This window comes from Chrysemys picta, chromosome 10 (assembly GCF_011386835.1).
Source record: "Chrysemys picta bellii isolate R12L10 chromosome 10, ASM1138683v2, whole genome shotgun sequence".
NCBI classification, from domain to species: domain Eukaryota; kingdom Metazoa; phylum Chordata; order Testudines; family Emydidae; genus Chrysemys; species Chrysemys picta.
Genome location: NC_088800.1, coordinates 43,009,742 through 43,030,940, shown reverse-complemented (window position 1 = coordinate 43,030,940; position 21,199 = coordinate 43,009,742). Strand labels below are relative to the sequence as shown.

Here is a 21,199-nt window from a genome sequence, read left to right as displayed (position 1 = left end):
AACAAATTAAAGCTCTTCACTTCAAAGCAATATAATATTGTGGAAAATCTTCCCCTAGCAATGACCTCCAGATCTCATGTGCATATACAGCACTCCTCTCCCTGCCCTGCTCTGAATTTGTATTTTGTTCTCTTTCCGTTTCTCTACAGGGGTATTTCCTGCCAGTGTTAGGTGAATTGGAGCAACCTTTAACCCTTGCTGTTTTGTTGTTTATCGTTTAGGATTGCTCTGCAGGAAGAGACCAATCGAATGTCAGCTAATGCCCTGGCCATTGTATTTGCTCCCTGTATTCTGCGCTGTCCTGACACAACTGACCCACTGCAGAGTGTTCAGGACATCAGTAAAACAACCACGTAAGAATACAGTATTACAACTTCTAGAGTAAATCCTGTAATGAGGTAATGTCAGGACAGTCAAATGATCCCTGAGTAATGCACTTTAATGTGCTCTAGAATGACAGCTACAAACACATCACTGGTTTGCAAATAAATCGCCTTAATGAAATACTGTCTATTCCATCAGTAACTAGCAGCTACTAAAGTTAAACCTTTTAAAAACTGCAGGACTGGATAACCTGCACTCAGGAGTTTTTAAAGAACGGGACAGTGAGCTCTCTCAGCCATTGATGTTGATATTTAACAAATCCTGGAGTAATGGGGAAGTTCCAGAGGACTGTACAAAAAGCTAATGTGCGAGTATCTAAAAAGGATTAACAGGATGATATGGATAACTATAGGCCAGTTAGCTCAATATCAGTCCCAGGCAAAATCACGGGAAAGCTGATGTGGAATGTAACCAGTAAAGAATTGAAGGATGGCAGTGTAATTAGTGCCAGTCAACACAGTTTTTTATGGAAAATAGGTCTTATCAAACATACTTGATATCGGTTATTGATTGGATGCCAGGTTTGGTTGGCAGAGGTAACCACGTTGATATCGTAGACTTAGATTCCAGTCGGGCATTTGATTTAGTACCACAGGTCATCCTGATTAAAGAATTAACACCATACAAATTCAGTGCAGCAAATATTAAATGGATTGAAAATTGGCTAACTGATATCTCCAAAGTAATTGTAAATAGGGAATCATCATCCAATGGGTGGGAAGGGTTTGTAATGGAGCCCCACGGGGATGTTTTTGACTTCAGCTGGAGTTTTAAGAATAAACATGTTAGATTGTGAGAAGCTCAAATAATAGGGCACTGGGGGTTAGATAAGTACCTAGGATGGATAGTTGATGCAGGAATCATTTGATGATATTCTATGCGGGAGACCAGACTACATGAACATAATGGTCCTGCCTGGCCTTCAAATCTATGATTCTTCTCTCCTAGAAGCAATTCTTCTGCCTACAGATGTGAAAATTACTTTGAATCACTCTTCTAAAGGTTCCTTGTAAGAAGATGTTTCTTTGTAACTTGACTCATATACACCGCCTTGTATCATTACTGCTCTAAAAGGATTTCTTCCAGAAAACAATACTGTTGGTATTAAACAAAATATCTGCCCGAGACACCTAATCATTGTCATTGCCATGCGACTGCCTGACCTGCTTGGATGCAAACAAGCACAAGTGTGTGTGTCTACAAATAGATATTGATAGTGCAGAAATGGCCATTCTTTCAGCCTTTCATTTGAACATGCTGTGCTTTCCTAACCTGGGTGGGTATTTTCCTTTCCAGGGGAAGGACCTGTTTCCCTGATGGAGCCCTTGGGGAGCCCTCCCTTTATTCCTCTAGTTTAGCTCTCCTGCCTACCACCATTGGGGCATTTCAACCACACCATTCGTTTCCAGCCCACGAAGCAAGAGAATTGGAGCACACGTCCCTTCCCCTCTCTGCCATTGTAGGGCTCTAGTACTTAGGCGACATGGCCAGCTCAAACACAGCCAGAGTTTTATGCTCCCATTTTACCACTTTCTTTTTTCCTTTTTGCAGCTGTGTGGAGTTGATTGTCGTAGAGCAGATGAATAAATACAGGGCTCGTCTCAAGGACATCAACAGCCTGGAGTTTGCTGAGAACAAAGCAAAAAGCAGGCTGTCTTTGATCCGCAGATCAATGGTAAGATTTGGGAGGGGGGTTGAGCTGGTAGTATGTTCTGTTCCTGTGTCAGGAAAAAATGGAGCAGACCTTTCCTTTGTTTTAGGAGGACTGGTCTCTCCAGCCATGTTATTGATCATAACTTCCTTTTTTTACATAAAATTCAGAGGAGAATCTCGTGTCCGTGCAGCTATTATGTATTTGCATAGTTTATTCAGTGTGTCTGTTGTAACTGAGAAGAATGTGCATGGTACTAAATTGAAAGTCAGAGAATAATTTGGTACTGATAAGCCAGCCCCTTTCTTTCCTCTCCTTTTCACTCAGACTAATCTCCCCTGATCTTCTCCTGCCTATTTCAGTCTCCCTAGCCTCTTACACCTCCCAAAGCCTCATATCCAGGGCCAACAGAGAGACTGAACCTCAGCCCTGCACTTGGCTCCCTGCATTTCCCAAGCCACACATTTATACCAAAGGAGATGGGAATGGTGCCTGTCAAGAGTTCTAAAGGAAAGTGCCACAGAAACGTGGTCTCTGGATTTCACAGGCTCATTTGTACATTTTTGGGATATATTTTGCAAATTTGGACTAATTTATCCTGTGTTAATCAACTCTTTGCTGGCTCTGTTTATGACCTCCTCACTCCTGCACTAAAGTCCCCTAATCCCACAGTGGCCTGCTGTATGGTACTGCCCACTGTGTTAAAACCCTTCACTTGTTTCCCTCCCGCATAACGTCAGGGGGAATCTGGGGTGAAGCTGCCCTTAACCAAGCTCTTGCTTTGACTCCCTGTATGCAAGTCACTTCATTAGTACTGCCTTCAGCAGCGAGGACTGAACTGAGCTGACTATAAAGGGTCACTTTCTTTTTCCCCCACTGCCTTTCTGGGAGTTTGGAATACCAGCTCATTTAGCTTTCACACACCCAACTGGGTAGATGAATGAGAGGCAGAGTCTGGGAATTGAATCGACCTGTGTCCCCCTTTACTGTAAGCCGAACAAGCAACAGGCTGTTCGTGTGCTGTGTTCTGCTTATAGAATGAGAAAGAATGACTGATTCATCACAGGACAGTCAACCCAGATCTGTGCTGCTGAAAGGAAGAGCAGGCTCTCCATTTATAAAGACTCAGTATCCTCCTGTGGCATGTCCTATCAGGAATCCTGCTTTGTGAATTGCAGCCAAATCTGCTCCAAACAGGCGCTTCAGCAGTTATTTTGCAAAGCTTGTGGCTCAGCTGTGCGTTGTTGCTGATGCCGCAGAGAGCTGACTCACTCATGACATTAAAAGACTCTAGAAGTTCTTTTAAGGGGGCAATGGCATGTGCACTCTAACCTTCTGCTTTCCTTTTCATGTCCTCTCTAATCCAGAAACCTGTACTAATTGCAGTTAGATTTATGAGCATAACCCGCAATTCAATCCCGGTATGTATTAATTGCATCGCACTCCATGACAGCTGCATCCCATCATTGTGTGTAACCCTCCGCTCATTCAAGCACCATGCCACAGGCCCTTGTTTGACTCTGCCCATTCATTCCTGTGCAGGACCCACCTCAGTGACTGACTTTTCATTTCTTTCTCAGTAGGGAGCACCCTAAGGTCCCCCTGTCCTGGAGGATGCGCTAGAGCACGAGTAGGAACTGGTGCCCAGTGGTTGATGAAATAGCCCTCAGCAACTGCAGTTGGTTACTGCAATTCACTGGTCCACTTCTCCAAAGGCTGCTCTTGTACTCTGTCTGTGTGCACTCTCCTAGTCACGCCACTGCTCCTCATGCTGCTCTTTGGAGGGGTGATTTGACCTGGCAAATCACACAAACCTTCTCCGAGAGGGTGGAGGATCAGCACTAACAAATGAAAATAGCTGGGGGAATCCTCATCACTTAGCCAACAGAGGCCTCTGTTTGCTGCAGAGTTCTCTCCTGAGTCTCTAATTAACCTTGCTTCAGTCAGCTTTGTCATTCTTGTCCTTTCTATTGTGTTCCTCGTTCCATTCATTTTCTCTTTACCTCTAGTTCTGTTCTTTTCTTCCCTCCCCTCTGTTTTCATCCAAGCCCTTCTTTTTCCTTCTCTTTCCTCCCTCACACCTCTTTCTTTACTCATGTGTGTCTGTTTATACACAGTACCCCTCCGAGTTGTTCCAGCTGCTTCAGTTCTGCCATCATTTCGCACCACAGTGGATGGATGCCTCCCAGATGCCTGCCCCAGCTAATGCAGCCTGGCTAAAGCAGGGTAGTGCAGCGCTAGGAGCAATCTAGGAGAACTGAGCAGGAAAAGAGGCCCCACTTTTCCTCTCGCCCCTCCCTACACCTGAAGCCAAATGCACCGTGATGTTCAGACCTTGGCACTTCCAACCTTCAGCTTTTAATTTATGGATCCAATTGATGGATCTTTTATTTTTTCCTCACTCATGCTACAGTCTGTAGCCCATCAGAAGCAGCTACTTCCTGCCTCTTGCTTGGCAGGATGGTCACGTTGTGATGGATGAGGAGAGCAGTCTTTGCAACAGTACTTTAACGTGAAAGACAACTCACCTGTTTACTCACAGCCACAGTATCTCCTCGCCCTTTTACATACTTAGCAGTGCCAAGCATTTGGGGACTGATTAGAAGATCAGAATCTGAGCTATGCTGCCATTAATTTCTTGTGTTGGTCGATGTATTCTGCAATTCCTTCATTCATGTTCGTGTCTGTGCTGCAGCATTCTCATTAAGGGTCTGTCTGTAGGAGCCTGTATTGTGCTATCCATCTTTAAAACACACACACATTAAAGAGCAGCTGTGTCCTTTGCCTTTCTCAGATGGGTCCAGCAAAGTGCTAGATTGATTCAGGTGAATAACAGAGGCATTAAGCCAAGGCACACTTATGTTGACTACAAAGCTTTTAGCTTTTGACTTTCTCCATCAGTAGCATTAATGTACATGATATAGTTAAAGTAACTTTTACCCTAGAGAATCTCTTCCAGAAAGGCATCCCACTTTTGTTTTGAAGACATCAAATGCTGGAGAATTTACCACATCCCTCGGTAGTTTGTTCCAATGGTTAATCACCCTCACTGTTTTAAAAAAAAATGCCTTGTGGCATGGGTGGAATATGGGTCAAGGGTGACTACTGGGACTGTTTCTACCTTTGCAAATGGGGACAGGTGGTGATTCTTTGTCTTCAGAATTGAGGTGATATGATGCCCCGATGGTAGTTGAGCCTCTCCTGGAGGCTAACCTTGGAACAGCATTGGCCCCAACCACAGAGCAGGTTGCTCTGCTGCTAGAGAATATCATAGAATCATGGAAATGTAGGGCTAGATGGAACTTCAAGAGGTCATCTCCCCACACTGAGACAGGACCAAGTAAACCTAGACTATCCCTGACCGATGTTTGTCCAAACTGTTCTTAAGAACCCCAATTTCAGGGATTCCACAACCTCCCTAGCTAACCTGTGCCGTGCTTAGCCATCCTTAAAGTCGTAAAGTTTTTCTAATATCTTACCTCAATCTCCCTTGCTGCTGACTAAGCCAATAACTTCTTGTCCAAGACCCAGTGAACATGGAGAACAATTGATCACCATCTCATTATAACAACCAAGACTGTTATCTCCCCTCTCAGCCTTCTTCTCTGTAGACTAAACATGCCCAACCTTTCATCACAGGTCATGTTTTCTAAACCTCTTATCGTTTTTCTAGCTCTCTGGAATCTCTCCAATTTGCCCATATGTTTCCTAAAGTGTGGTCCCCAGAACTGGACACAGTACTCCAGATGAGGCCTCACCAGTGATGAGTAGATCGGAATAGTCACTTCCCATGTCTTAGAAATGACAAATACAACAAAATGCCCCAATCTGACATCCAACTCAAAAGTGAAGTGGGGGAATAAAAAAAGAGTCTGCAACATCCCATCTGGATCTGCTCACTCTATCCCCAAAATACATGATGAGCAGCAGAAAGTGCAGTGTGTAGGGAAAGGCCCTGGGTTTGTAATTGGAGCACCAGATTCTGTAGATTCAGGAATCATTAAGTGGGACAAAGCAGTATCTGAAGTTCTAGCAGTACAATTTGTATTGACATGAATGAGATTTGGACAACTCAAAGCCTGTGCAGCACTTAGGAAAAAAAATACCTCTCCCCACATTCTCGTTCAAAACAGTGTTTTTTTTTGCTTTCAGAGCATAAGGGAGGAACCATTACAAAGAGACTTGGAGCAAAATCTGTTTAGTTTATCAAGAAGATCAATAGGTGACTTGATTGTATATATTTATGGGGAGAAAATCCCCGGAATTGAAGGGCTCTTTAATCTAGCAGAGAAAGGCAGAACAAAAAACAATGACCAGAAGCTGAAGTCAAACAAATTAAAATGAGAAATAAGGCATATTTTTGCTAACAGTAAGAGTGATTAACCATTAGAACAAACTACCAAGGGATGTGTTAAATTCTCCAGCATTTGATGTCTTCAAACCAAGACTAGGTTGTCTTTCTGGAAGAGATGCTCTAGCGAAACACATGTTACTGGACTCAATACAGAGATAAGTGGGTGAAATGTAGTGTCTTGTTTTATACAAAAGGTCAGACTTAATGATCCCTTCTGCCCTAAAACTCTATGAATCCGAAGAGTGAAATGCAAAGTGTTTCTCATAATGGTAAAAGTTCCCATATTCACGTGGAACTGAGAGGAGATTAGTCTCTTCATTGTGTCTTATGTCCAAAGAAACCTGTTATTTCTCTGTCCCCATGAGGCAAACCGAGGCATCTGATACTAGGAAAGGTAAAATATAGCCCAGCTCTACATACAATATCTTTGTTACTCTTTTTTCCTCATTCCTTTTCAATGGATTGGCGTTCCAGTCCTGGTAGGGGAAGAAACCACTGGCTCACATGAGTCATGCATGCAAAACTGCAGCATCTTCAGTATATGGGGTGTGAAGATTGGCACAGTAATTCCCACACTAATGGAAGACACCAAACATACCATAGTAACATTTATGATCCCATAGGAATTAACAGAACATTGCAGTTAATGTTCTAATATTGAAAGTGGGGGTATTTATATACTGGGCTGCTGATCAAGTAGTAGTTAATATAATGAGCCAGCAGCTGTAATGTGAGTTACAGTGCACTGAGTGAGTCTGTGAAGATCTGAAGATACTAAGCTTACTCACTAGGTTGGGCTTTCCAAAGAAATTAAGTTGATTTAGGAATACAGGTCTCATTGCAAATCCATAGGACTTCTGCTCTGAAGTCTCTTACCTACTTTTGAAAATTCCTCCCAAAAATTACAGCAAGGAAGAATCATCTTACATAACTAGCTGGCAGTTTTCAAACTATTATAAGTTGAAATAATAGCGTCTCTGCTTACTTCATATCAGAATAGTTACCCAGTCGGCTGGAGTTGTACACTGCTTGATCAGCAGTCTAGTAGTTATTCATAGCTCTGAAGGATGCTTAGAGATTTTCTCTTGAACAGTTTCACTGCTCTGCCATCTTTCCCCTTACCTTGTTTCACAGTGGCACCTCTGCCTCCTCATTCCCTTTTCCTGATGTAAGGAGCTAGTGTGTGCTTTAACTGGCCTCTCTGCTTACTTTAATATTGGACCTCTCATTTCCACAGACAGTGCGAGGACTAAAAGTACAGCCATGGTTTTGTAGCTGGCTTTTGCACTTAGCATCATTTGAGCTCCCTAGTGTTTGTTGTGTACGGAGAGCAACTCCCCAGCGCGCTAAGCTGAATGTTCGCATTGGATAGTGTTATCCGTATCGTTTTGTGTGCATAGTGGGATTGTTTTTCGCAAAGAATGGGATGGTTTAGGACTGTGCACGCCAACGTTTTGTGTACAATGTTCAGGATGTTCTCACCCCGAGCCAGCATTGTGATTTGGCAGACTGAAGGCTTCCCGTCTTACAGCCTGGGCTTGTAAAAATACATTCTGTTGTCTTTGACTTTGGAAGTCCGATGTGCATGTCACTAAAAAGTTTCATCTGTCCTTTTCTGAACACACAAAACATTTATGTCCCCCCAGCCAGCCTGCTGTGAGCTTTGAGATGTCCTTGATTGTCATGCATTGTAACTGGTGTTGTGGACTGTGTACATGTGCTAAGCACTTGTTGCTGAAGTTGTTTCCTCCATTCTTGGTACTGGAGATAAAGGGGGGAAGAACACTGTCAGTCTAAAATGTACCATGACATGCCTGCAAGGTTTGGGGATAATGGCATGAAGTTTGTTGATTTGGGTTTTTACCTGCAGGGAAAAGGACGTCTAAGGCGTGGAACTTTCCCCAGTCCAACATCTCCTGTTTCAGTGCGATTACCCTCCGTGTCTGATGTTTCTGAAGAGACCATGAGTAGTGAGGAGGCAATGGAGATGGATGTCACAGATCAGCAGCAGGCAGCTATGCAGCAAGAGGAGAGGGTGCTGACTGAGCAGATCGAGAGCTTGCAGAAGGAAAAGTGAGTCACAGGGAATGGAGGGGTGGAAGGGCTCAGTGCTCCAGAGGTGGACAATTAATGTTGGGAATCTGGAATCTTAAATTCAGATCCTCTTAGAGCCACAGGTGAACACAAATTTGGTCCCACTCTGATACCTGTTGAAAAATGTTCTCCACTTCACAACATTTGTACGATTAGCAATGTCTGCACATCAGGGTGAGGTGCATCAGCAATATTATGAAGGGGACCCAAAACTGAAGGCAAGTCGTGTTGCAGGTCGGGATTGAGGTGCATTTGTGCTGAAGGATAGGGGTGCATTTGCGCGGAATTGCAGGTCAAGATTGAGGCACATTGCCAGAAAAAGAGTTTTAGAACTGGTATGGAATAGAGACTACATGGATGTCAGTTAGCAATGGGGAAAGGTGATGTGTCCATGCTGATCATTAGAAGATCAGCGGTGGTTCCTTTAGTTGAATGTGAAGTATTGTTGAACTGACTGGAATTGGCAGTGTAGCCCTTGGTTTCATTCCTTTCTATGCAGGAGAAGCCAGAGGCTAATGCTAAGTAAATGCTCTTCTTCCTGAAGAGCCCTGACATACACTTCTGTCAGGATTCCATCCGGTCACCCTTCCTGCCCAGTGTGTGTGGGGAGCCACTAGGGGAGATGGTGAAACATTCTGAGCTGCGGCGACCTCAGTCTGATTCCTTCTCCTCTAATGGAGATTCTACAACCTTGTTACTGCTGCTGTCTGACTGATCTGGATCTGGGTGAAAGACAGCCCAGATGCAGTGGGAGAGATGCTAGCTGGCAGGCAGCAGCACTCAGAGTAATGATCATAGACTTTGTCTGCATCAGCTGTTGAGGGTGTACAGCCCTTCCCCCTTGCTAACTTGGCTCTCCAGCCTTGGGGCCTTGTTAGATTCTGGCCAGGAGTCTGAGATTGATCTTCTCTAATGTGGACCTTGCAGGGCTCATCCTTGCCTTTGTCACCCCCAAGCCAGACTGCTGTGATGCCATTTTGTTCGCCTCAACAATGGTGCAGTTCAAGGTGCTGGTGATGACCATTAAAGTGCTGGTCTGGGGACGGGCTGGCTGAGAAGCTGCCTCTTGACAGACGTCCAGCCACAGCACTTGGATTAGCTGGGATGTTCTTGCTGATGGTTCCTCTAATGGAAGCCTCCATGACCACTGGTGGACTAATTCCAGTGTAGACTCCAGCTCTGACACTTGCACTTTCCTCCCACTGTGATACCCCAATATCTGTGTTTGGTTCTGAACTTTGTTTGTTGTTGTTCTGTTCCTGACACTGTGTTTTCACGGCCTCTCTCGAGCTCTCCAGCCAGTGCCCTTCTGGGTCTCCCTGCTTACACAGCACTGGTTTACTTCCTCTCCACCTTTGTCCTGGTTCACCAACTAGGGTTCTTTTCTGCAGGGAGGAGCTGACTTTTGAGATGCTTGCACTGGAGCCCCGAGCCTCTGATGATGAAACCCTTGAGTCTGAAGCTTCCATTGGCACTGCGGATAGCTCCGAAAATTTGAACTTTGACTCTGAAGGGGCTATCTCTGATCGATCGGGTAATCACAGTCCTCTTCTGACAGGTTTTCTTACTAGACTGATTCAGTGCAGCAAAACTGGGCCTACTGATACATGCAACAGCATCAGCACTTCAAGCTTTAGACTGGTTCTTAGACTTCCCCCCCCCCCCCTTTCTTCCCAGTCTGTGCTGCAGCGGCACTGCATGTCCTACTCATGCGTGTGCAAACTCTGTCCCACAACCCAGCTGAGACTCCTCCAGTCCCAAATCATAGAATTGTGAGCAGCCTAATCCTAGAGTGGGCTAAAGCATTTGCTTGGGAGGTGGCATTCCCTGCCTGGGACACCCTCCATCTTCACCCTAGAGGGAGCATAGTCTGTTGATTAAAACACAGGCATGAGAGACCTAGCTTTGCTACTGACTTGTGAATGGACTTCAGCAAATCATGTAATCATTTTGTGCCTGAAATCATGTCAGACCCCTGGTTGTCCCAGACACTGTGGGTAACCATTTCACATGTTAACCTGTAGGCACCATGGGTTGGTCACTTCTCTTTTCCAGTTTAATTACATATGTTCCCCCTGATATGCCCAGCAAATTCACTCTCAGATAGTAAGAGTTACATGGAAATGCATAACTGTATATGCAGCCTTGTGTGTATCTGTTCTCATTCCCCTCCCCTCTCTTTCTATCAGAGAGAAGTTTAGCACTTAGTTCGCTGAGGCCTGTCAAGATTGAATCCACGAGCAGGTCGCGAAGGCACCCGAGGAAGCAGCAAGACTCTCTGGACTCAGTGGATTCTTCGGTTTCTTCTCCGTCTTCATCCTCCTCGTCCTGCTTACCTCATGTGACTAGGAAACGATTCCAAATGTACTCCAAGTCACCCTTCTATCGAGCAGTTGCTCCTGGCAATATCACTGAGCAGAGGTTGGGACTTGAAGGGTTACCAGGGCAGCTTAGGGGTCTGGATGACAGGCCCCAGTTCACCAGCAGAGGGACGTTCAGCCCTGAGAAAGGCAAACAGAAGCTGAAGAATGTGAAAAACTCACCCCAGAAAACCAAAGAGCTCCCAGAGGGGACAGCTGGGGCAGGCCGGAAAAGAAACACTGAAGCAGACTGCAGCAGCACCCAGCAGCTGGTGCTTTTTGGGAACAATGAGTTTATGGTGTGAACCAGTTGCCCCAAATCTCATCATTGTTGCAGACAAGTGATAGCATCTCACCTTTGGTATCTTCCCCCCCATCATCACCGCCACCATTGTAGAGTTGCTGCCAGCTGCCCATGCAAAGCATTTATTCACTAATTGCTTGGGCTTCCAACCTTGCATTGCCAGTGCTACAGGGAGCAGGAGACTAACTCTTAACAAAAGCCTGTTGGGGACAGTTTCAGCAGTGGCCTTAGCTCTTTTTAATATTTTGGAACTCAAAACCTGCCAGGTTTTTCTGACTGGGGACTCAGAACAAAAGAAAATAAATTGGGGGAAGAATTGCTGGTGAGCTCTCTTTTACTTCCCATCAGCCCCTGGCTTTCTCTTTCTGAGCAGAGGAAATGGGGAGAGGGAAAATCAAGCCGCCAGGTAACGCCAACAGGATCTTGGAGTTTGGGGAGCTGGTCCACGCCTGTCTTGACCTTGATGTGAAAGCTGCAGACTGTGTGTTTGTGCTGGGATGAAGCATAAACTCCTCCTTACAAGGAACCACAGCAAAGAGTAGACCAAGCCCTTTGTTCAGAGCTATTTATAATGCACTCCATGTTGTTGTCAGGTGATAATAAAAAGCTATCATTTCCATTCAAACAATCAGAGCATGTCTCAAAACTCCCACCACACAGACCTGCAATGAAAAGAGAGTGATTTTTATTTTTGTTGTTGTTGTTGTCAGGAAAACTAATGCCAGTTTGACTCCTGGTTAGTTCAAGCCAAATACTTGTGCCGAATTTTCAATAGCCATAACTAATCCTGTGATCGAGGCACAAAGAAGCATTTCTAAAAAACAAAGGAACCTTTAGAAATATAAACCTAAAATATTTACAGCCACATCACAACCCTGCAGTGCTGCCTACTTGTATACACTGACCCAAGTGAACAATGGTTAACAGTTCCAGTGAAGGACAGGAACTTCTCAGCCAAGCAGCAAACTCATGCAGACAAAACAGCACTATTTTAATTGCATTGTTAAATCAAAAGGAAATGCATGGAAAAGTGTTAAGGAAATTTTCCCAGAGTAATCTGTTTTTAAAATGTGACCTAACCAACTTTCTCCCCTTTTCTCAGATCATCAGTATTAAAAGCAAAAAGAAAAAAAAATCAAGGACTACTTTTTGTTAATATCCTGGTTACTGAAGTTCACTGTATATATATTTTAAAGGTTTTTATTTTCCCCCTACATGGAATGTTTTTGCCAGGAAAAGAAAGGGAGAAGTGAGGGAAGGTAGAATTAGCCCCTAAGATTATTGCAGGGAAAGAAATGGCACCATTTTTCACCATAGTGCATCACCATTCACCATGTCTCAGCTCACTGAACATTTGTGAGATTAGCAACCTGCCTAAACTGCTTAGAACATGTGAGAAGCTGATGCATGTGCACCTCTCGCTGTAAATGTGACACCTTCGTCAAGGCAAGTATGTGACAAATGTTTGCTTAAAAAGTTCTCACTAGATCTCTTTAGAGTAAGACGAGCAGTGTCATTCTGTCAGATCAAGGCTAGATTTGTCATTCATGATGTCATCCTGTGACTTGCCACCTGCACAGATGTTGCTGTAACACTTTTAAAAAAACAGATTTGTAGGAATCTAATTAGTAAGCTTAGAGGCAGTAGTCCAGGAGGTCACTTAGTGACTTGGAACTTTATGGGGATGTCCCTACGTGTTAGTCTGCATCCACGGTCACATGGATGAAGACCAGCAATCCCAGAGCATCATTCAGAGAAATTACAGATGCCAGTCCATTTCCCTAAGCAGCCAGGAATTTGCTGATGCTGAGAGGAGGAGTTGATTAGAAGGGGCTTCAGGACCCGAGTTAGAACAATTAGCTGAATAAATGCTGGATTGGACCTGCAAGTTAACCTGCTAGTTCTGTACTGGGTAATGTTCTGAAGCCAAATGTGGTTCTAACCTTGATCCTCCTAATCAGAAATCTAGAACAGCAGTGTCAGAATAGCAGCACTGGTTTGTGTACCTGACCCCTGTCTCTCTAGCAACCAAAAGTAACGGGAAAAGACATTTGCATTTCATAATATTGCTGGGTAATGGTTGTTATTTTACCTCCATAATATGGAACTAGAAGTATCATGCAACTCCCAGTAACCCCTTCCCTTGCCTCCCTTCAGTAGCATTCCAGTACAGAACCAAGTCCGCATCCTGGCTTCACAACAGTATATCTCAGTTCAGAAAGGCCCTTCCTGAACTTGCAGCTGTTGTGGACAATGGGACACCTGGTTTCGTACATGGGTGAGCACCCTGGGGATGAGTCAGTCTGCTGGAGTGGCCTGTAATAGTAGTAGGTTTAATGATTCCTTCCTCTCGGACTTCACTGGTGGGGGAGCAATACTTTGGCATGTTCCTCGGCTGGTTGAACCTGCATTTCTTTAAAGGGATTTTTTATTTATTTATTATTATTATTTTTTTGGCAGTGAAAAAAATGTAATTTAGGCCACTTTTACCAGAGTGGCGATGACATGGAGCAGGGACAGGGATTTACAGTTCCTGCTTTGACCTCCGTGGATTTAATTATGCCAAACTCTTTAGTTCTAAAGTTGCTAATTTAATAGGTCTCTAGCCGTTTTACAGATGAACCAAGAAACCCCTGGCAAGGTGGGTGGTGGTTATGAAGGTGGAAAGTAACTAAGGAAACGCTCCAGGGCACCCAAACCCTTCAGAAGCCAATTATAAGATTACCCAAAAAATGTATATGAAGTGGATAGAATAGGCTGTTGTTTCAACTGGAATTAAATGAACTGATGCCATGCAGAGTAATAAATTTTTAACTTTAAAAATAAAGTTTTAAACATGAATACAGACCAGCTAACTACAGATTTTGCAACTAGAACTTAGTTAACCATTCTGATGGTGCACAAGCCAGAAGAGATTTCAGTGCATACAACCTTAGAGTGGGTTGGCTCTGCACAGCTTGTAGTCTAAAGGAGTCAAAACTTATATTTAGTCAGTAGAGTCAGAGGAGACTGAATACTCGCAGAGAGCAGATTTGTTGAGGAAGGATGTGCCGTTTTTACATAGCCTTTGTTTAAAAAAAACCATAACTGCATTTCAAGATAAGAAAAGTCACTCTGTAAAAATCTCCTCTCAGTGGATTCATATTGTTCTTTCAGTGATTTTCATATGGGAATTTGCTGTGTTTAAAAGTCCAAGCACAAGCTGTCGAACTGCCAGCACAGTGGGTTCAACCTGTTATTTCAAAATCAGGCTGTGTTCTTTGTGCTTCACACTGTGTATCATCTCCCATGTGGAATCAGAATGCTGCTGGCACTTTTGCTGCCTTCAGGCAGAATAGGACACAGCTTGCTTTTCTTAAGCTGTACTGGGTTCTGCAAGACTGATTCAGAGCATACTTTATGAAGGAGCCACTTTTGCAGAGTTACTTTTGGGATCATCATCTGATAGAGAGAGAATCCCTATTCTGATGGCTCTGCAGATGGAATCGTTAGAAATAGGACAGGGCTCAGTTTTCAGCAGGGATTATTCCTACTTACCTTCTTCTGAAGGTTTTTGCTCCCATTGACTTGCGGATTCCTCAATAATGTTGATTATTGAACTACAAATTTCTGCAGAAGCAACGGGTCAGGATGGGGAGGGACATCATGAAGTTTTCACAAAAGGGGGTCCAGGTTGCTGTCCCCTGCAGTGTCGTACTTAATATTGCCATGCAAGGAATTAAGTTTGGGATCCCCCCACAGTGTCCACACCTGCAGAAGCAGCATGCATCTGCCCATATATGATAGCAGAGGCTGCAAGTCATACCGCTGTTACAGCCTTTTCAGTTGGGTCGAGTGGAGGATACACAAGGAGCTATGGATAGCTGCCTCCACTCAAGGGGTGAGATTTAACATTAGCTGAAGACTGTTAATACTGGAAAAGCATCAGGGGATCCAACATTGATTTATCAAGCCCTGCTTAGTTTAGATTAAGGAACGGTCTGTCTGTCCCTTCCCTCCCGCGCGCCTCCCCCCCTTCCCCCCCCCCCATGGTGTTGGTGAAGAGGAATTACATAAGCACTTGTAATTAAGATGTTAAGCACCAAACAGTCTGAACACAGCTTCCCATTAGAAATCAGATGTGTATGGTTCAAAAGGTGATATACACACAGGAAGCCCTGAATGAAAACATGGCTTTCGACACGCCCGCCTCTGCTGTTCTCAGGGTTTCTGACCCTCCACAACGAATCCACTTCTGCAACAGTAACTCTAGGCTTCAGATACACTCCAGGGTGTCCTAGCTTTCCTTTCTTCCAATCCAAGAGCATTCTTTTCAGCCAGAACCCTCCCACCCACCACTTTCCTTTTATCTTGTCTTGAAGTGGGGAGGGGGAGACAGTGAAAAGGTTCTAGTGGGTCCAGACTGTGTGTTCTGTTTTTGTCGTTGTTTAATTATTATTTTGAACACAGGCACGGGATAGACCAATTCTTTGTTTCGTTCCCCGTCCACGTTTAAGCCTGATGCCTGTCTTCCAGGCCTGTCATGCAGTAGGTAAGCGGTAGGTTCTCCAATATGATACACTCCTTGTACCAAGTGAATGTACTTACCACTGGAAAGGATAGGGGCTGCATATTATTATTAATTATTATTATTTGTAATGGAAATTTTTAAAGTAATTTATAAGTATGCTGAGTGTAAATTTAAAAAGCAAAGTCTGTATTGTAAAAGGATATATTATCCTGTGTCATACGCTCTATATATTTTACCTGTTTAGGAAAAAAGACTATATAAAGGAGAAGGATTTCTCTTACTCACAGAGCCAGATTGCATGCCACTGTGCAGTCAACTGGCACTTTGTCATTTCATGTCAGTAGGTTTTCTTTAATTTTTTTTAATTAATGTTGTTTTTTTTTCCTTCTGGAACAAGGCCGTCATATGTATAAAGTGCAATTTGTGTAATATTTCTTAAATATATACTGTATGGCTGTACAAAACCAACTTTATGAACAAATAACCCCTAGCTTATTAAAGAACAAAACTATTAAAAAGCAAAGAATGACAGTGATTGATGTGGTTTGTTTGACTTGGAAACGTTGCTCTCAACCTCTCCAGATTCACTTTCCTTTGACTCATGGCTTTCAAGTATTGGCAGGGATCAGGAGGACAACCAAGAGTAGTAGCACCCCGGTAAGACAGTTAAGGCTTGACAGAGGAGTGGGAACAGGGTGTGTGTGTCCTGCTTGCTTCTCCAGAACAGACTTCAATCTAATGTGGCCCAGAAGCATTCTAAAGACATTATGCAAGGTCCCAGCATACAGCCCCTGAGACAGATCTCAGCTATTGAGACCTGAGTTTCCACGAATCCCCAGTGTGTACTGAAGACATGGGTGGCTGCAGTGTGCTCCAGTTGTGCACAGGAGGGGCAGCCCTTAGACTCAGTGACAAATTTCCATTGCATCCCTTGACTGGGCAAAGTTTGAGCTCCCTATCGGAAATGTTATGCCCCTGGATCTGAGACTCATGATCCTGGGGGAGAAAGAGAGGGAAACCATTCTTCCAGGTTTAGTAGCATGTCTGCCTTCAGCATGGTGGTTGAACTAGTCACAAGTGATCGTGTAACAATTACCAGCACTGGATAAAGTCACCAGAAGACCATGATTCCCAGCTTCTGATAGTCATCAGCAGTTCCCCTATGGGGACAGAGAAAAATGATGCAAGTTTTACTGAATGCTGGAAGTGTCAGCATGCGGACTCACCCTCCCATCCCAAGCAATGGGGCTGCAATGGGCCTAGCTGCATGAATCCAGATGAAGTAGTGCCCGCTGGGACCTTTGGTCCCCACTGGCAGGATTCTGTGATTTGGTAATGCAAAATAAAGCATCTCATCTTTAAGTTACTGGTCCAAACTCAGCTGCGGTAGGTAGTGACCTGAAGTTGTATGGCTGTTCGATCCCTTTTGTGAAATGAGTTAGTAAGCTCAGTCCAGTATCCATGTCACTAAAACAACTATACAGTTATCACTAGTTGGCTCTGCTATTGACTGTCAGTAGAAAGGCTTAAGACTGAGGACTGAGGTGAGCGAACACCCCCTCTCTCTCCTAGCAGTAGATGGTCTCTCCAGGTCAGGGTTGAAGCCCACTGACCAGGTAATGCATGAAGGCTTTTCTTGCTGTACCCGATGGCTGGATAGATAGCAGTTCCATCTCCAGAACTATTCATTTGGCATCTCATGAGCTTCTCATTCACATACAAATAAAGAAGAGGGCCCTCTTTCTGCATTCAGCTGTGGCCAGTGGCATGCTGCCATTATGGCCCTAGCTTTGGGGACTGCTCTGGGCTGAGCACACCAGAAACCCACAAGGGTTCTTACCTCGAGCCGTGATTAGCAATAGGCTGCAATGCAACTGACCTGCGAGAGGAAGGGTCTCATCCAGTAGTGTGAGGTCAGGAATAGACTGGCTGATCCTGCCCGGGGAGGTGAGTGGGATGCACACAGGAAGTAGGGCTAAACTGAGAGAGAACTGAACAGTTCCAGAGAGCACACTTTATTAGTTACACCAAGTCAGCAGACAGCACACACTCTGGCAGCTGCAGGGCGAGAGAGGCACTCTGGAAATACGATGTGTGTTTGTACAATTACAAAGGAGCTGGACTATGCAAAAAATGACCCTGCCCCCCTTGCTGCACACCCCCCCTCTTGGTTGAAGGGCATTGACTCAACATCAGCATGGCTGAGCCACGATAGCCTTTCCGAGGTAACACTGTCCTTGGTGCTCCCTTTGCTGCTCACCAATACGAGTTTTAACTCTTTAACCTCAGAACCCTGGCATTTGCCAGCCAAGGAAATGCTTGGGAGTAGAGTGTCACTGTAGTCTCCAAAGAGGATTTTATTACATTGATGCAGGCAACGGTTCTCCTCGTGCAAATATGCCTATCAAGCATTCTTGACATCCTAACAGATCCTATAACAGTTGTCCTTCCTGCATGAGAACAACATCCATTGCTTGCTTCTCCTGCAAGGCACTGCAAAACCCTGCCTCTATCAGAACATGGCGTCCCGTTTGACTGCTTGGATAGCGCTGCTCAGAGGGTGTCATGCTGCCGGAACACACTCAAGGCCCAGCAGTGCGATATGTGTCATTATGCCCAGGTCATGGCCTCCCACAGTGCAGCTTTCCTCCTTTACTGCCCAAAAAGGATCTTCAGTTCAGAAGACACGGTAGCAGAGATCACATCAGCCTCTCCAGGTCTTTGACTCCGAGCTGTGCTCTCCTAGCTGCAATTAGGGTTTCAAAAGAGAGGCTACAAGTCCAGGGTGTGTTTCAACTTCTCTGCAAACTCTACTTACATTTCTCAGTTCAAATGCAATAGTAGATGTTCTGCCATCACCAAGTGTCCCTAGTCCGAGAGAATGCAAGGTGCCATATAGCAAGACAACAGACCATGCATCCTGTGTTAAACGTCATAGTCTTCCTTAAAGTCAGTGTCTGGATCGCCTGTTAGAGCCTGGTGTGTGGTGGGAAATCCCAGTGAAAAAGTAATCTTAAAAACACATCTTGCACAGATGATGATCTGCTGCTGGTTATCCCCTATTTAGGGTTCAGCAAATACCAAAGGCAAGTTCATTTCTTTCCCCTCCAACTGACAGTCACTTTTTCCTTGACCCTCCTAGGCCACCATCTGGGCCATAGCCCATGGCAGGACGTGTGAAGATTTCCAGGACCAGACCTTCCCCCTCTGCCTTCCTTCCATGTGATACGGGTTCTGAGCCTGGATCTCTTCCAGATTTTCATTTTTTTCATTAATTTTACTGACGTTCGTGCCTCACTTTGCATCAAGAGCTGCATTTGTCCACCTCCTTGGGGTGGTGTTAGTACAGTGTTCTGGCTTTCCACCATGAGTTTGTGTTCTTCACATATGTAACGTTAGTTTAATCTTGGTAGGTAGGTACCAGGTGATTCTTGCGGTTCTACTAATGGAGCTTGTAAACTTCTGTTCAATTCTGAGTCAGAGCATCTGCTGTGTGAGCTTCCCGGGGGTGACTGAAACCCCCAATGGGTTACAATGACCTGAATGTTGATAGGTAACAATTTCCAGTTGGCTGCAGCTGCTTGTGAACAGAGATTAATCCTGGCCATACTATGTCAGGATTGGTAGATACGCAGTTGACTTGGACAACTCACTCAGGACTGAGTGGGATTTCCACATTCCTTTCACCTGCTCTGGAAACCAGGTTCTTGGAACTACCAGGAAGCCCTCAGCACCCACCTCAAGGGACCCTGGTCGCAAGAGGGACAGGTCAGTTTTTGAACATGTCGCAGAGCAGCTTCTCCATGGGAGTGTTCCCGATAGTTCTGCGGAAGAAGAGGAGCTCGATCCGGTCTGAGGAAATAAACCTCAAGGAGGGAAGGAGCAGGAGCAGTTTCCCAAACCTGGAGGAAAGCAGAGAAGTGTCAATGTGGGTTTGGTTAGCTATTAAGTAGAAGGAGAGTCTCAGGGAGGATTTTGATTTTACCCTGCTGTGTCAGAGGTCAAAGGGCTAACAATATCACAATGAGTCAGTAATTCCCTGGCAAGAGGGGCTGCCCAAACAAAGCTTGCAGAGAGAGAAAATGTTCTGACACGGGTGGTTTCCCCTTGATTTATTCCATCAAATTTCCCTTTTGGATAACGCGCTTGGGCCATCAAAGTGTGTGTGGCCATGTGTCCCTGAAAACACAGCGCAATTTGCCAACCTACCTACCACTGGGCTGCTGAGTGTAATGCTAAGGTTCAGGCTGGAAAGTAGGGACCTACCACTACAATGTTTTGTGTTCTTCACAAGTACAACATGGTCCATCAGGATGAATTGACTCTAGGCTCCTGCCAGATCTTCCCAACCACGCCTGGAGGAGCCACCGTGTAGCCACTGTTCTAAAGCAGTGGCACATTGGCCTTTGCTCAATCCAGCAGCTCAGTGATGCTGTCATCTGTTTCATGCCATGGCTGCCTGCACTTGATGGCTTCACTCCAGAGGAGGAATGACAGGAGCAGACAGTACAGTATGGCTGGTAACCATCTTTGCTAACTTGCAAAGGCAAGGGGATGCTGCTGTGTAGCGCTGCAGTACCGCGTCTGATAGCAGCATCCAGTAGACATATGGTGACAGTGAAAAAAGGCTGAACGGGCTCCATGGTTGCCGCACTATGGCGTCTGCTCGGGAAATCCAGGGAAAAGGGCGCGAAATGATTGTCTGCCGTTGCTTTCACGGAGGGAGGATTGACTGACGACATTTACCCAGAACCACTCGCGACAAATTTTTGGCCCCATCAGGCATTGGGATCTCAACCCAGAATTCCAATGGGCAGGGGAGACTGCGGGAACTATGGGATAGCTACCCACAGTGCAACGCTCCGGAAGTTGACGCTAGCCTCGGTACATGGATACACACTGCCGAATTAATTTGCTTAGTGTGGCCACATGCACTCAACTTTATACAATCGTTTGCCAAAAATCGAATTCTGTAAATTCGGAGTAATCCCGTAGTATAGACATACCCTCAGTAGGTACAAGCCTGGGTGAAGGGAACAGCTCAAGAGAGGAGCTGTTTGTGCATCCATAGTGCTAAAGACACGGAAAAGAGCAAGTCCTGCCTTGATAAGCTCACAATCAATCTAGGACAGATTCCATCATGGGGGAGGGCCAGAAGGGATTGGTAGAAGAGGCCCTCCAGCCCATGGAAGTTGGCACACATTTAGGTTTCACCTTCTGCGTGTTTAGGGGTTTTGTTGTAAATAACCATTGGATGGGGTGCAGGAAGCCCCCAGATGGAGATGGGGGGCTACCAGGAAGAAGGAACATCCCCCTTTGTGGGAGGATGTGAAGAGAGAAGAGGGGATGCTTGGTGCACAGGAAGGAGGATGGTGGGTGGCGTTGCATGGTGGAGAAGACCTCAAAGGGAGCAGTGGACAGAGGAGTGGGGATGAGCTGTAGGCAGGTGCAGAGCCCAGCATGCCTTGATGTGGAGGGGGGAAATCCTACAAAGCTGAGTCACCCAGCACCCAATCCCTAAAGGACGTGACACTCCCTCCTC

The 21,199-nt window shown here is 45.1% G+C and overlaps 1 protein-coding gene across 19 annotated transcripts in view; it reads left to right on the top strand.

Annotated features, from left to right (window-relative positions):
* MYO9A (myosin IXA) overlaps nt 1–12,282 on the top strand; it is a 475,076-nt gene extending 462,794 nt beyond the window's left edge. For 17 of the 19 annotated variants that reach the window (XM_065558506.1, XM_065558508.1, XM_024103989.3 and 14 more), the window contains 6 exons: nt 222–353; nt 1,936–2,059; nt 3,403–3,456; nt 8,260–8,462; nt 9,875–10,017; nt 10,673–12,282. In XM_065558506.1, coding sequence (XP_065414578.1) covers nt 222–353; nt 1,936–2,059; nt 3,403–3,456; nt 8,260–8,462; nt 9,875–10,017; nt 10,673–11,148 — 1,132 coding nt within the window. In that variant the 3' untranslated portion in view covers nt 11,149–12,282. The remainder of the gene's footprint in view (nt 1–221; nt 354–1,935; nt 2,060–3,402; nt 3,457–8,259; nt 8,463–9,874; nt 10,018–10,672) is intronic. The other 2 variants (XM_065558507.1, XM_024103987.3) reach the window with 1 other exon arrangement.
* Nucleotides 12,283–21,199: the final 8,917 nt, after the last annotated feature.